The sequence below is a fragment of the Micrasema longulum genome, unplaced genomic scaffold (genome assembly GCF_059751315.1).
Source record: "Micrasema longulum isolate JH-2025_06_02 unplaced genomic scaffold, ASM5975131v1 h1tg000248l, whole genome shotgun sequence".
NCBI classification, from domain to species: domain Eukaryota; kingdom Metazoa; phylum Arthropoda; class Insecta; order Trichoptera; family Brachycentridae; genus Micrasema; species Micrasema longulum.
Window position 1 is genome coordinate 1,385,251 of NW_028277453.1, and position 14,033 is coordinate 1,399,283.

At 30.4% G+C, this 14,033-nt stretch overlaps 1 protein-coding gene across 4 annotated transcripts in view; it reads right to left on the minus strand.

The window, feature by feature from the left end:
- cv-c (RhoGTPase activating protein) overlaps window positions 1-14,033 on the minus strand; it is a 706,457-nt gene that overhangs the window by 155,594 nt on the left and 536,830 nt on the right. For all 4 annotated transcript variants that reach the window (XM_088223710.1, XM_088223711.1, XM_088223712.1 and 1 more), the window contains one exon: window positions 8,924-8,995. In XM_088223710.1, the coding sequence (XP_088079836.1) occupies window positions 8,924-8,995 (72 nt within the window). The remainder of the gene's footprint in view (window positions 1-8,923; window positions 8,996-14,033) is intronic.

A 14,033-nucleotide genomic window follows, 5' to 3' on the forward strand; every position in this document is an offset into this window, starting at 1 on the left:
CATATCGTCAGGCCAACCTGGTCACTGGTGAAATTATAAATAAAAGTGAAATAAAACTATAAACGTATTTTTATTATTATAATTACAATTAAGGCATTATTTGTTAAGTTGTTATTGTTTGATTTTTATTATGAACTCTTGATTAACTTACTTTTCTGCCTAATGCATATTTTTATTGAATCTTATTCAGTACCTGTGCACCATGAGGTGTGAAAAGGGAACTATTACAATGAATACTTCTATCAACAATATTTTTTTTATATTTTACAAAAAATAATGATGGAAGAATTAAAGAAGTATGAATGTATTTACATGAGCAGAATGGTAAATGATATTCAGTGTGCCAAATAATCACTTGAACCAAACAGCTTGTGGTCCTATGGTAGATTTGCGAATTCAGAGATCAGATTTCTAAGGTTTGAAAGCAGACTACAATTTGATTTTGACTCATTTTTTAAATGGTCACAAAACTTAAATATTTAGGTAAATCGTAAGAACACTAAACACTTTTAAATGTAAAAGCTCTATGCGCCATTAAATACGGAGAATAGAACGATGATGATATGTTTTACAATATCATTTCATATTTTGTTCCTCATTTGTTTTAGTATCACCATATTATAAAAAAGGTTGTTTTTATGACACGCTGCAAATTAATATTTATAGAAAATAGAAAGTTTGAACGAGGTGTTAATTATACCTTTATGTTGGTGTTGCCATAAAAATACAAAATATCACAGTATGTTAGTCTGCAAGTTGGATAATATGTGAATTTCTCAAGTGAGTTAAACGTGAGAAAAAATGTTCCTGGCACATAAATGTCCATATTTTCTTACGCGTAGAGTTTTTTGAATAAATTAGTAATTTATCTTCCTTATACGGTTGTGCATTTATATATAAGATATTAAAAAATCGCAGTACTCAGAAATCGTAATTCTATAAAATATTAATTTTCATATTAACCACATAATTAAAAATAGTTAAGAAACCGCATACGCGCATCAAACATAAGGCGACTAAACTACTCTTAAAGGAGCAGTTTTACGTTTTGACCCATTAGTTACTTTGTAGTCGTCGCTCAGTACGCAACTCCTAATTTGAATTCAACTATGCTGTGTTGAGTCGTTTTAGAGTGTAGAAATACTGCTAGGATCAAAAAGAAACAGGATGGGATCACATTTTTTGTGGAAGAGACAGATGCATGTGTAAATAGCAAATTTATTACTTAAAAAAATATTTTTCCATCTGTCAGATTGTCAAAGAAAACAAAATGGACATTTTGTTAGTGTTGCCAAAGTGGTCAAATTTTTAACGCTACTTTGCTTATCAAATATTATTTAACATGACATAAAAATATCCGCTTTAGGTAAAATAAAATTTGTTACATTTTTCAAGTTCAAAGTTCATTGATTCGATTACTCTTATTAAATGACCCTTTACTTATATACACTTTTGTTTCAATCAATGTTTCTACGTGCACAATTCAATTTTAAAAAACTAAAAATAAATAAATTATATTACATTTGTGTTATGCCTCTATTCTTTACAATCTGGCAACATAACGAGGCGACTGCACGCATGCGCGCGGCGAAAGTGGGGCCAAGTGGGGGATTTTCGGACACAGTCCGATGTATTCAAAAATGGTTTTACACTCTTTCTGAACTATTCTTAATTCTATGAAATCAACAAACAGCTCTGTGTGTTAAATGGAACCAGAACTCTAGACAAAAAATGCCTAGACTTACGTATTCTTTTCGCAAAATGTTTTACCTCTCTGTTGCAACAAATTTAAATCTAAATAACTCCACAGGGAGGAAATCCAGCCTGTCTAGAAGCATTTGGACACACTCAAAACATCGCTGATTATTTTTAAATCTAAAATATGTTCTTCTTGGCCATTTATTTTGTAAAATGTGAACAGCTAACCGTCCATAAGAATATGGTACTTAAACATTTTTTTTAAATTTTCAAATGATAATACCGTACGCAAAAAAATGTGATACCGATTTTGTGGTTGTATAAACATATGACTTGCATTTAGTTTTATACACAAATTGATTTTCTTTTAATTTTTAAATAGTACCTACCTTAATATCCACGCTCATTTCTCAATAAAATCTCCGATTTTTTTTATTATTATTTAGCAAAAAATATTTGCTACCAAAATTACAGATAGTTTCGGATCGTTTGCGTATTCAACTTTATAATCGAGTTTGTAATGATCCAGTTTATTTCCATCGCCTAAACTTTTAGATCCTCTTTACGGTTGACAACTTCCAGATTAACGCGATAACAGCATGGTGCTGAGAAAAGAAAAATATATATCACGAGTTTATAGAATTCATTTAAAGTTAAAGCACAGATCAACAACTTTTTCGAAATCAAAGCCGGGATGCGTAACTTTGTTTTTAGCTCAGTGATTATTTCTTAATTTTTTAAATATATTTTTTTCTTCTTTCCAGTCTGCAATCGGAGCCATAAGAAGGTTTTTTTTAATTGATTTATGTAAGGGAGGAGTCATCAAGTGAGATCAAACATGTCTTTTACATAAACTGTAAGGCTAGCGCTCAGCCTTCGTACCGGCTGGGTGTGAATTATAGTTTCTCTCTCTAATCGTAGCTTAAAATTACAAAATGAGTTGTTAACTGCTAAAAAAACATTGTGCTAGTGTTTATAAGTGGTTGACGTGTTGACAGAAAGTGGAAAAAGAAGAATATTAATTTTAAAGCATTATTTTGCTCTTTATTCTTACTAGAATATGTGACGAGTAGTGAATAACGGAAACTTTCTAACAACAGTGCGCCTACTTTAAAATTATAAAAAAAGTATGCGAATGCATTAAAATTATTTAAGAATGTATTAATTTGTGACGCAAATGTACCAAGATTTAACTATCTGAAATACTACCTCTCACGATAAATTACAACAGTGCTACTAAAAGAGAACTTATTGATAAATACTTAATATATTTTTTAATATTCTTTCCAATATACATACAAACTGATACGTCCATCCTCAAACCACTCTCATAAACACGTTGATCTAATAATAATATAAAAAATTATATAAAATTAAGCAGGAATTTTGCATATCCATTATAAAACAAAATAATACAGATTAAAAGGGATACAAAGTCGTTGGAACAATAGGCATCTTTCACCCCTCCGGCAACTACACCCATCTTCCAGGAATTTAGCAAACAACATGCGTTTGCACATGTGCGACACTGCGACAGTGACTAGTGACTGCCCAAAATCTACGAAAGCTACCCTTCGGATATTTTTTATATGTAATGTTATAACTAGTGTTGAAACGGTGCTTTATCTGTGAAGTATTTTATTGTTTACTTTTTAGCATGACACTAAACAAATTTACTATAATACTCAATGTTTATTTTTGTAAATTTATTGTACAATTATTGGTAAAAATTTAAGTTGCAAGAATTTCACTCGTCCATGTATTTTGTAGCTGCAAGAAGATTAGTAATCTAGCTTTAATAGGTAAATGTTATCAAATTTCCAAATATAGTAAATGGGGTCTAAAATTCTTACAGTCCATGCGCTCAGTAGCTGCAAGATGTGCCGGGATATTTATTTATTGTACAGAGCCCTTGAGCTGATACAAAAACGGTGCTATATAAATTATCCAAATATATATAAATATATATCTAACTATTTGGCGAATCCAACGCTAAAGTGAATGAGATGCCTCTAACATCTCTGAGTTCATCTAGTAAGCTGCCGGCCAGACTAGTGATGTGGTTACCGACCCTTTGCTGGTACACTGTACGAAATTTTACAAACGCACTTGAAGATACTCGTGCAATTTGGTGTTCCTGGCAAACCAGGGGGCATTCTCTTTAGCTCGCAATACCAAATTTTGAAAGCGTTGTAGTCAATACTAGAGTGACTTCATGCGCATTGTATTCCTTAGAATCTACGGAATGTAGGTGTATACTGGTATGAGTGTTACTTTGTACACGAGTAATTAATTTTCTAGTCTAGGATGGAGCGTCTTCCCATGAACCACTGTATTTGACTGAAACAAAAATTCAATTCATCTCTCTTGGCTTTGATGTGGTTCCGCCATGTGAGTCTTCTGTCGAAAAATATCGTTATCAAATATTTTTCCCAAAACTTAAAATATTTTCGTAACCAAATCAGTGCAGGTAAGGGTTACTAATTAAAAAAACATGTCGTGTTTGTTTTATATTTTTGTGCTACAACCATGGAGGTGTATAGTGGGTTTTGCATGTTGGTTTTGGTGTCTTGACGAAGAGACGGGTACGTTTCGAAACCGGTAGACATAGAAAAGTCGGTAATCCCCTAAAGGTTGTTTTATAATTTTGAATCTATTATATTATTATTTTAAATCAGATGCCAATCTGGTGTTGTCGCAGTATACAAAAATGCAAAAGTTGAGCTAAGAGATAGTAATACAACACAACAAGCCGAAAAGTTTGAAAGTCGTTAAAATATTCTTGCAATAAGTGATGACCCTTCTTAAATAATATCTGCTTACTCATTATGAATGAGTCGCGAAAATCTTTTTTAATTACCTTAAATGAAATATTTACATTTTCGACCCGTTAAAGATTTGTGTATAGATACTAACTTTGTTATATTATATTTTTTTGCATTGCCAATAATTTAATATGTCTTTTATTATCAATGCGAATATTGTACATAGCGCCATTTTTATGATAGTTAAGGAATATGTATTGATTGCTGACAACGATACTTTTCTCATAGACATGACACGGACACTACAGATTCTCATTGGATTCTATTTAATTTCTGATTTAGAATATAAATGTACGCACGCGTGTCTGGTGTTTTGTGCGCAATACGCATATCGGCGGTAAAAGGTGATTCTTTGAAGCCATCGCGTGCAGTACAAGTTTACGTGTTGGTGTTGGTTAGCGACTAATAGCGTGTATCACATCAGCACGTTGGTTTAATATTTTGTGTGTAATTTTTGTCCTGACGATGAAACGAGAAAAGTCTCATAACCGGTAGACATAGAAATGTAGGCAAGTGGTCATATATAAATATTTACTAATATTTAATTAACCCTGACATTTCGGACGAATTTCTCCCCAAAGTTTTGTCCGTGACGTAAGTAATTTGACGATTAATGATGGCAATACAAATGATATTAGAAGTTGATAACATTGTTACAAACTTCCAATAAACGTGATAACAATTCGTTCTGACAACAGTGGTGTTTCTCTTCTTCTTAGAGTTGGTTATGTATTCAGACTACTCTCGCACGAATCAAATTATCATCTAGCGATTAATCGGTAAAATCTGATATTGTGAAACACAAAAATATTTAACAAATTACAACAGATGGCGAACATTTTGGAAAAATAAATATGGAATTCTCGGCACTTACTGTCGTTCTGTTATGAACTGATTTAAGTGGCCACTTTTTTCTATTTTTTTAAAATTCTATTTATTTATATAAAGACACATTTTACAAAAAAATAATAACGTATGCCTAACTCTATGAGGCCAAGAACCATGTGTTGAGTTCAGAGAAAACAAAATAGAAATTGGAGGGATGCATATTATTAAAGAATACTACATAAACATAAATTTTAATAAACGACTGGATAACCCGCTTAATATTTTTATGTACAAATTCCATTATACAAATTTATAAATAAGAAAAAATAAAAGAATTTGAGATGAATAATTCACTCGGATACTAAAATAATATTAAAATCCCTAAACTCCAAACAAGTCATGGTCAAAATAGCATTGTTATCAAAGGTGTCAAAAATTACAATAGTCTCCCCAATGAACCAAAAACTATTAAAACGAATATATCTATAAATAAATTCAAGGTAAATTTATAGAAATTTTCAAACAAGTGTAAAAACTGCATGAATTTTTAATTGATTTGAATTCATGATTATTTTCTGTTTTTCTTTATATACCCTATGTTTTTTTTTCTGATGTTCTTTTATATTCTAAATTATATAAAATCTAAGAAATAAATAACTATAATAGTGTGAGTCACTCTCCAAGCACAAGAGTTAGTCTCTTTTTTTGGGGAGTTACAGTTATAACAATTACTAGATGTATAAAAGTAGATTTGTATAGAATAAAAAAAACATGTACTATTTATGGAATTCATTAATAAAATTGTGAAAAAAAAATCATCTTCAAAATAATGAAAGCGTTATATCCAATATATACATATTTATGGTTTTATATGTACATAGGTATCCAATATTATGAGAATATTACAATAAATTATATTATAGTCTTGGGTGGTTTGACTTTGTAAAGAATAGAGAAATAAGAAGATGGACGCAGCAAACTCAAGTGACAACTACTATCAAGCGGCGGTGATACAGTAGGTTGGGTTGTACATTGCAGATGCCTTTTGAGATCCTTAAACATGCTTGCCTACTTTACAAGGCATCAAGTTATCGACGTCCTGGACGTCCGCGAGAACTACGAGACGCGAAACTGACTTAGAAGAAAGCATAAGGGCTGGCAGCTGATACAGCTTGCCCACCACATACCGCATCTGAGGACTTACGTCTCTTTGGCGGTGCTTACATACACAAAAAAGTTGCTCGTTACTGAACGAAAAAAGCTGCCGGAAGGAGCTCTCTGTAATCTCGTAGCCTTAGGATCTTTCTGCTGATAGAAGATAGTCCAGATAGAATAGCAGCCGATACAGATGCATGGAGACTCTTTGTGGGCACCATATGCACCAACTTGGGAGCAACATGGAATGATCAGATGATTTTTGTTTCTACCAACCGGTATCAAAGTTGTTCGACTTTTAAATAAATTACGTATTGTTTTTTAAAAATTTGAAGATGAATTCAGCCATAATTAAGTTAATATTAAATTGAAACCTTTTTTCTACGCGTCGGACATATTAATGCGTCAAATACTCGTATATCGCTTGAAATAATTTGACGCATCGCGTCGGTGTCGCTTGCAAATTTTTTAACGTGCGAGGCATTTCTTACTGACGTTTGATTGTAGTTCAACTTTGAGTTAATAAAATAAGTTCATACGTAAATAAAATAGTTAGTCAAAATGGTATACGCCTAGGTTTTCTCGGAATTATTAAATAATAAAGCAATTAATACAATAAATGCGAGAAGCGTAATTGCGTTGATTACAGGCGAGATCGTAACGCGGAGGCAAGAAGTAAGAAGGTATCGTATTGTGACTCCTACGCGATATGAACGCCGAAGTCTTCTGTTACACGTGGGTGACAAACGCTAACTAAAATGATTAAACAAATTAAGAAACGTTAATATTCAAGATTTTCAATATTTATTTTGAGTAAAACCATAAAAAATATCAAATATCGGATATTCAAATAATGATAAAATGAGACGTTGTAAGATTTTTTGTACTTGAGGGATTATGTAGTCACTCAAAACGAAAAAAGAAAAACAAATTCTTTAGTAAATAATTTTACTGTTTAGATGACTAGCTATTACGCAACCAACGTATGACAAACATTTGAAATACAAATTTTAATAACTACGATTAAAAGACATATTATAAATACATCGTTAATAGAAATAAATTGTAAGGTATATTATATAAAATATATGTAAAAACCAACCATTTCAGAATTCATATGTAGATTAAATTGCTCTAGAGTATTTATTTGTTTATTCTGTTTTATTTGTCTATATATAACAACAACGATTTTCTTAAAAAAATAAGCACAAATATAAACACGCGAACTAGATTTTAACTTAATGAGGAAGTTCAGTGCTACGGGAAATCGGATATTATTTTTTTTTCCAACACGCGGTAAAAATTGCAGCATTTAGTTGTTCCCCGAAGTATCTCAAGAGTATATAAAAAATATTTAAATAAATAAACTACTTTGAACTATGGCATAAGTCCTTCCGAATCAACGAATGATAGAGAGTTGTGATAGGTTTCCAGTTAGCCAACTCGAAAATCAGCAGAACTCACCGACAAGAACTTGTGACGTTGTAAAAAAATTAAAAACGCAGATAATATGAGAAAAAAAACATCAAACTTTTTTATTTAACTATTGATATCATTTTTACACATTTATCATTGATTTTTTTATAAGAAACATTTAACAATTTAACTCTCCCTTCTCAGTGATGAGTAGCTAATACAAATTGAATCTAATAACTTAATTAAAACAAACATGTCTAAAAATATTATAAATTCTATGTTAAGATTTTCAGTATTCTTTTTATTTACGTATCGGTTAAAATATTTGAAAAAAAAAATAATCAAAACTATTTGGGAACAGAAAAATAATTTTGTCAAAAATCGGGGATAAATTACCAATACAATAGAAAGTTTACCGATGTGTCGTATATTGCTGAGTATAAAGTAAAAGAGCACTGAATACATCATCGTCTCACACGCTCCTTGTGTCTCACTCTCGATACTACAGGTATATTTGAGAGTGAAAGAGAGAATATCACGCGTCACACGTGCCAATAGCAAAGTCGCCAGTACTTCTGCCAGACGCCAGTTAGTAGCTCTCCAAATTGCATTAGGGGTGGTTTTTTCACCCCGCTGCGAGCATGGCCTAATGTTTTTTTTTATTTCAATTAAATCAAAAATACCATCGCTTTTATTTTCGACTATAAATAATTTAAGCAACTGCAATTTTCCGATTTAAAATCTCTAATTTTTTAAATGTGTAATGACTACACGGCACCGTAAAGCCCGGATGTTTTTGGTACAGTAAGAAAATAGTTAATTTTTCTTATGCACATGTCAGATAAACTATTTGAAAAGATATCTACGAACCCATGCATTACTATTTAACACATGAAATGGAGTTTTATAATTGCAACACACATGTCAGTTCGATTGTTATAAAAAATGTATTTTCTAAATCTTGCTTTAAATGTGTATAAATAATTGAAAAATTGACTTACCTTCATACATTTGAGCATACTGTGGAAACCCAGCTGCCCTAAGCCACTTGCAAGCTTCTGCAGCTTCGATTTCTGAAAAAAAAAAATAGAAATTTTAATTTAAAAAAAACTTTGAAATGGAATATACAGTAAAAGTTTAATGAGTCCTTTTATCCCCACAACAGGCCAGGAGGCCAGGAGGTGATGAATTACAGCACAGAAAACCGAGGCTTGAGAAAAATCGCATTGAATTTTTTTGTTCTCAACGGGAATCGAACCCCGAACCGTCCGTCTGTGAGTCAAGCATCCTAACCCACACTATACCACGGAGGCCGCCATTAAAACATAACTTGGGAAATCTACTCGCATCTAATGATTTTTTTAAAACGCGATAGTTAAATTTCTATTATTACGTATACTTTTGATTATGATTTTAATTAAGATTATTTTGATGCAAATAAAATGAGAATGAATAGAATGATAAGTTTTTTTAAGGTGCAATATATTGAATAAAAAGAACGGCTGGCGTATTATTTATACCTTTATTTGCGCTGTAAATTTCCATTCATTTATATTGGGGTTGAAAAAAACAGTATTATTGAAAAGTTTATTGCTGTAATTGCTTTACATTCCCACTATATTTAAAACACAAAGAAAATAAAACTATAGATAACATACACTTAATACCTATGTAGCAGGGGCGTGCGGTGAGGTTTTCGATTAGGAAAGCAGTTATTTGGTACACGACACATATATAAAATATGTACCTTCTACCAGCACAGTAATTTGAGTTTAAAATTTAATTTGAACCTAAGTGCTTTGAAATAATTATACTAAAAAGTATACGAAAAAGAAAATACTAAAAGGCAATTTTATGCTATTATTTTAACACAAAACAGTTATTTTTCATATTTCAATATTATAATACCATTGTATCAATAACCAAACTCAGTGGTAAATTTGATATGGATTGGTTTGTTAGAACTGTTTCCGCAGAGCTTCTAAAGATTCTAATTTGTGTGTGCGCGGACTTGGAATTCTATAATAAACTCTTGCCCCATATCATCAGACATATGCAGTATTAAGCGGAGTTCGCGCATAACTGCACAAGCGAAAGGTTGCATGTAGGGTTGTCAGAATTTTTAAAAGTTATTAATGAACATCGAACCCATCTCAAATCGCTACGATTAACAACAAACTAATCGAAAAATATTTGTTGTAATTACTTAAAAGATTAGTTAACTTACGGATGATTTTATTATATGAAATAAATAGTATCTAATTGTTTAGAAGTAAAATTTTATAAAGAAGCATTGATTTCATCCAATCTATAGACAGACGGACCGCGCAGGGTAGGTATTTAAGATTCCAGAAGTTAGTAAATATTTACACTGAAATAATTTTTGTTGAAACGAAACATTATATAATATGCTCAGTAATAATTCTCAAATAAAAGTTTTTAGTTCAACAAAAAACGTGCAATGGACGGTTTCGGTTTACGCTGGCAATTCTCAACGCAAGTACCCACGGCCCGTTGTATTTTTTCATTTTTTATTTTTTTTATTTAAATCTTAAAGTAGGGCCACACATATCATACATATTGTTATGTGTGTTCTAATAATAACATTGCAAATATATTTAATTTATAAATTGTTTATCACATATGGCTTGACCATTATTTTAAATTTTGATATGTTTTTTTCTTCATAAATATTTTTTTCCATTTCGTAATACTTTTTAATTGCTTTAAATCAAATTGAATTTGGTGAATTTGCCTTTTTCCTAAATGGAAGTCTAATTTTATTCTTTTCTCTAGTATTGTGATCGTGTTCATGCTGGTTCCGATCAATTTTTTTCCAAAATTCTGTTTTTTTATTAGAGTTTATAATTTTATGAACAAATATCATTGTATTGTAAAATATTATTTGTTTATATGTTAATAATTTCATTTCATTTACCATCGACTTTACCCTCGTGTATCTGTTTTTTTTTTCAAAATGATTCTAAAGGCTTTATTTTGTAATACAGTTAGTTTATCTATGTTTTCTTTGTTTGATAAAAATAAAATGCTACTACAGTAGTTAACGTGTGGTTCAATAATTGCTTTGTAAATAGTTTTGCAAGAGCCCTTATCAATAAATCTTCTGATCCTTCCCAAAATTGATATTTTTTTGCAATCCTTTTTATTACCATCTTAGCGTTTTGGTGAAATGTAAGTTTTGAATCCAACATTACACCTAAATATTTAATTTTAGTGACTTCATTAAGTTTTTCATTTTCTATTACAATTCTGTAATTTCTATTCTTTTGTTTCCTATATTCATATATTTAGTTTTGTTAACATTTAATTTTAATTTATTAATTTTTAGCCACAGTGATACATTGCTGTAGTCTGTAGCTAAGTTCGTAGTCAATAATCATATAAGAGTTTTTTTCCGTTTGGTCGACTCAATGAGATTATTACTCTAAGGAAAATTTTGTTAATATGTTTATGATTAAAGTCACAAAAAATAATAATAATGAATAACGTAAATATAATAATTTATTCCTAATTCTAATATAGGTAATCCATAGTAAAAGTTATATAATCAAATATATATGGGAAAGGCAACAGACGGTGTAGATTGATTGATTTCTACTAATACTGAATATCGTATACCTATATTTTGTAACTCAAACAATATATTTTGCACTTATCTAGTTTACGTTGATTGTTAATTTTACTTATTTATACAATATTATATTATAAAACATTTGATTTATTCTCGTAATTTAATTTGAGCAGCTGGTATTTTTTGTGACGTATGTATCTTTAGTCTTTGTGTATATTTTTGTAAATAACTTTTTAATCTTTATTTTTTTTAAAAACCAACTATATTTCCAAACACAGTTCTATATTTTATTTCTTTAAATTGTATTTTTTTTTAATTTACGTCGTTTATACACTCATCTTTTTATTTTTATTTTCATACAAACTATACTTCTTAACACTGTTCCTATCTTTTATTTCTTTATATTGTATTTTATTAAATTTATGTTGTTTATATACTCATCTTATTTTTTTTATACCAAATTTACTGCCAAACACTGTTCTATCTTTTATTGCTTTATATTGTATTTTTAAAATTTTATGTTTGTTAAATACACATAATAATATTATAATAATATTTGGCTGATTTATAAAGCGCCATTTTTGTAAAAAATCACCTCAAGGGCGCTTTACAATTGTATATCTAAACTTACATTCTAACTAAACTTAAGTGATACATTATATTTCCAGATTTAAAATTGAGGGTATAATAGTTTAAAGAGGTGGGATTTTAGTTGGGATCTGAACTGACTGGGACTGTCGATGATTCGTAAGTTTGAAGGCAATTGGTTCAAAGCAGAGGGGCCGGCGGCGGCAAAAGCACGATCTCCAAATCTAGTGTTTGGGGAGCGCCGGATTTCAACAAGTTTTCCTCTTCCTGAATCAAATGCTGACCTAAGAGTAGATTTTCTTTGACATGTATTTTCCCTAATACAAAGGTCCGATAGGTATTTTGGAGCCATTTCATGAAGGGATTTGAATACTGTCCAGCACAGCTTGTATTTTATTCTCTCTGGGCTTTTAAACCAGTGCAAATCTCGAAGATGTTGTGAGATGTGAGAATATTTTTTTACTCCCGTAATAAGCCTTGCTGCTGCATTGAAAACAGATTGAAGTTTATTAGTTTGATATTTTGGGAGATTTGCGTATACACACATGTTGTATATAATTTCCATGTATGTAAAACCCTTATGGGCGTGAAAAATTAATAAGATAAAATTAAAATTAAAAATAATTCAGTCTCAAGTTGCGAATTCAATGGAAATAGCGTTTATTAGTAAAATAAATGTAAAGGATCAAATATTTTTATTTACATAATATATATAATGCAGGTATTATAACAATGGAATCCCATCACAATTGATCAATAAATAACAAACGTTGACAGCCTCAGTCTTAGAAAGTGCCCTTAATTTTAAAATCAGACAGTTTAATATGTAGGCAGTGTTAAATAAGTGAGAATGGAGGTTGGATTGAAAAGCGCCCATGAGGTGATTTTCACAAAAATGGCGCTGTAAAAAATAACAAAATATTATTATTATACGTACAGAAAATCAAAATGCAATTCTCCGTTTAATATTTTAAATAAAGAAAGGTGGGTAGAAAATTCGCTCTACGTATTTACGCACATTATGCTTAATATTAAACATTTAAACAGGCGTCGTGGAAAATCGGAATATGAGGGTACTACTTGCAAACCCGGCAAAATCCAAAAACTAAACAAATGAGATATTAATTTTAACCTATTTAGAATATATTTTTTTACAATAATTATAACACTGTCAGTTAAAAAAACGGCTTTATTTGTAAGAACTTGACTTTTAAATTATCGGGTTTGTTGCAAACATGGCAACCTCTATTTGAGTATTGTAAAGTTGGAATGTATAAATTTAATTTATTATATCACTACTGTTTCTTGACATAATCATACTTATGTCATCACTGCTTACGTATAAAATATTTACTGTTTTTAATAAAAAGTTAAAGTTTAAAAAAAGTTGAAGTTAAGTATTGTATCAGTTTATTGTGATTTGCTCAAAACAAAGAAAGATGGATGTTGCCGCGTTTGCAAATAGTACCCTCATATTAAAGTGCCATGAGAAATTGGAAATCAAAATGTTTTCTTTCATGTGGTGAAAATTGAAGCATTTATTTTTACTGCGTAGTTTTTCGAAAATGTATGGAAAAAAAATATTTTGATAAAAATGAACTACTTTAAGTTAACGTCACAAGTTCTTCAAAATCAACCAATTATAGAGTGTTTTGAAAGATTTCCGATTTCCGGGAAGCCAATTTATCGGTCAGAAAAAGTTATCGACGAGAACTTGTGACGTCACGGGCGGAAAAATTTAAAAATTACTAAACTTTAAAAAAACCATAGCGCTGATAATACGATACATAAAAACAATTGTTTTTTTTTTTGCTTAGTTTGATAGACCATCAACATATTAAAAAAATGTGAAATACTACCAAATTTCTTCAATGTGTAAATGTACGATTCTGTAGTAAATGCATACCTACAATATTTTGTGAACGGATACA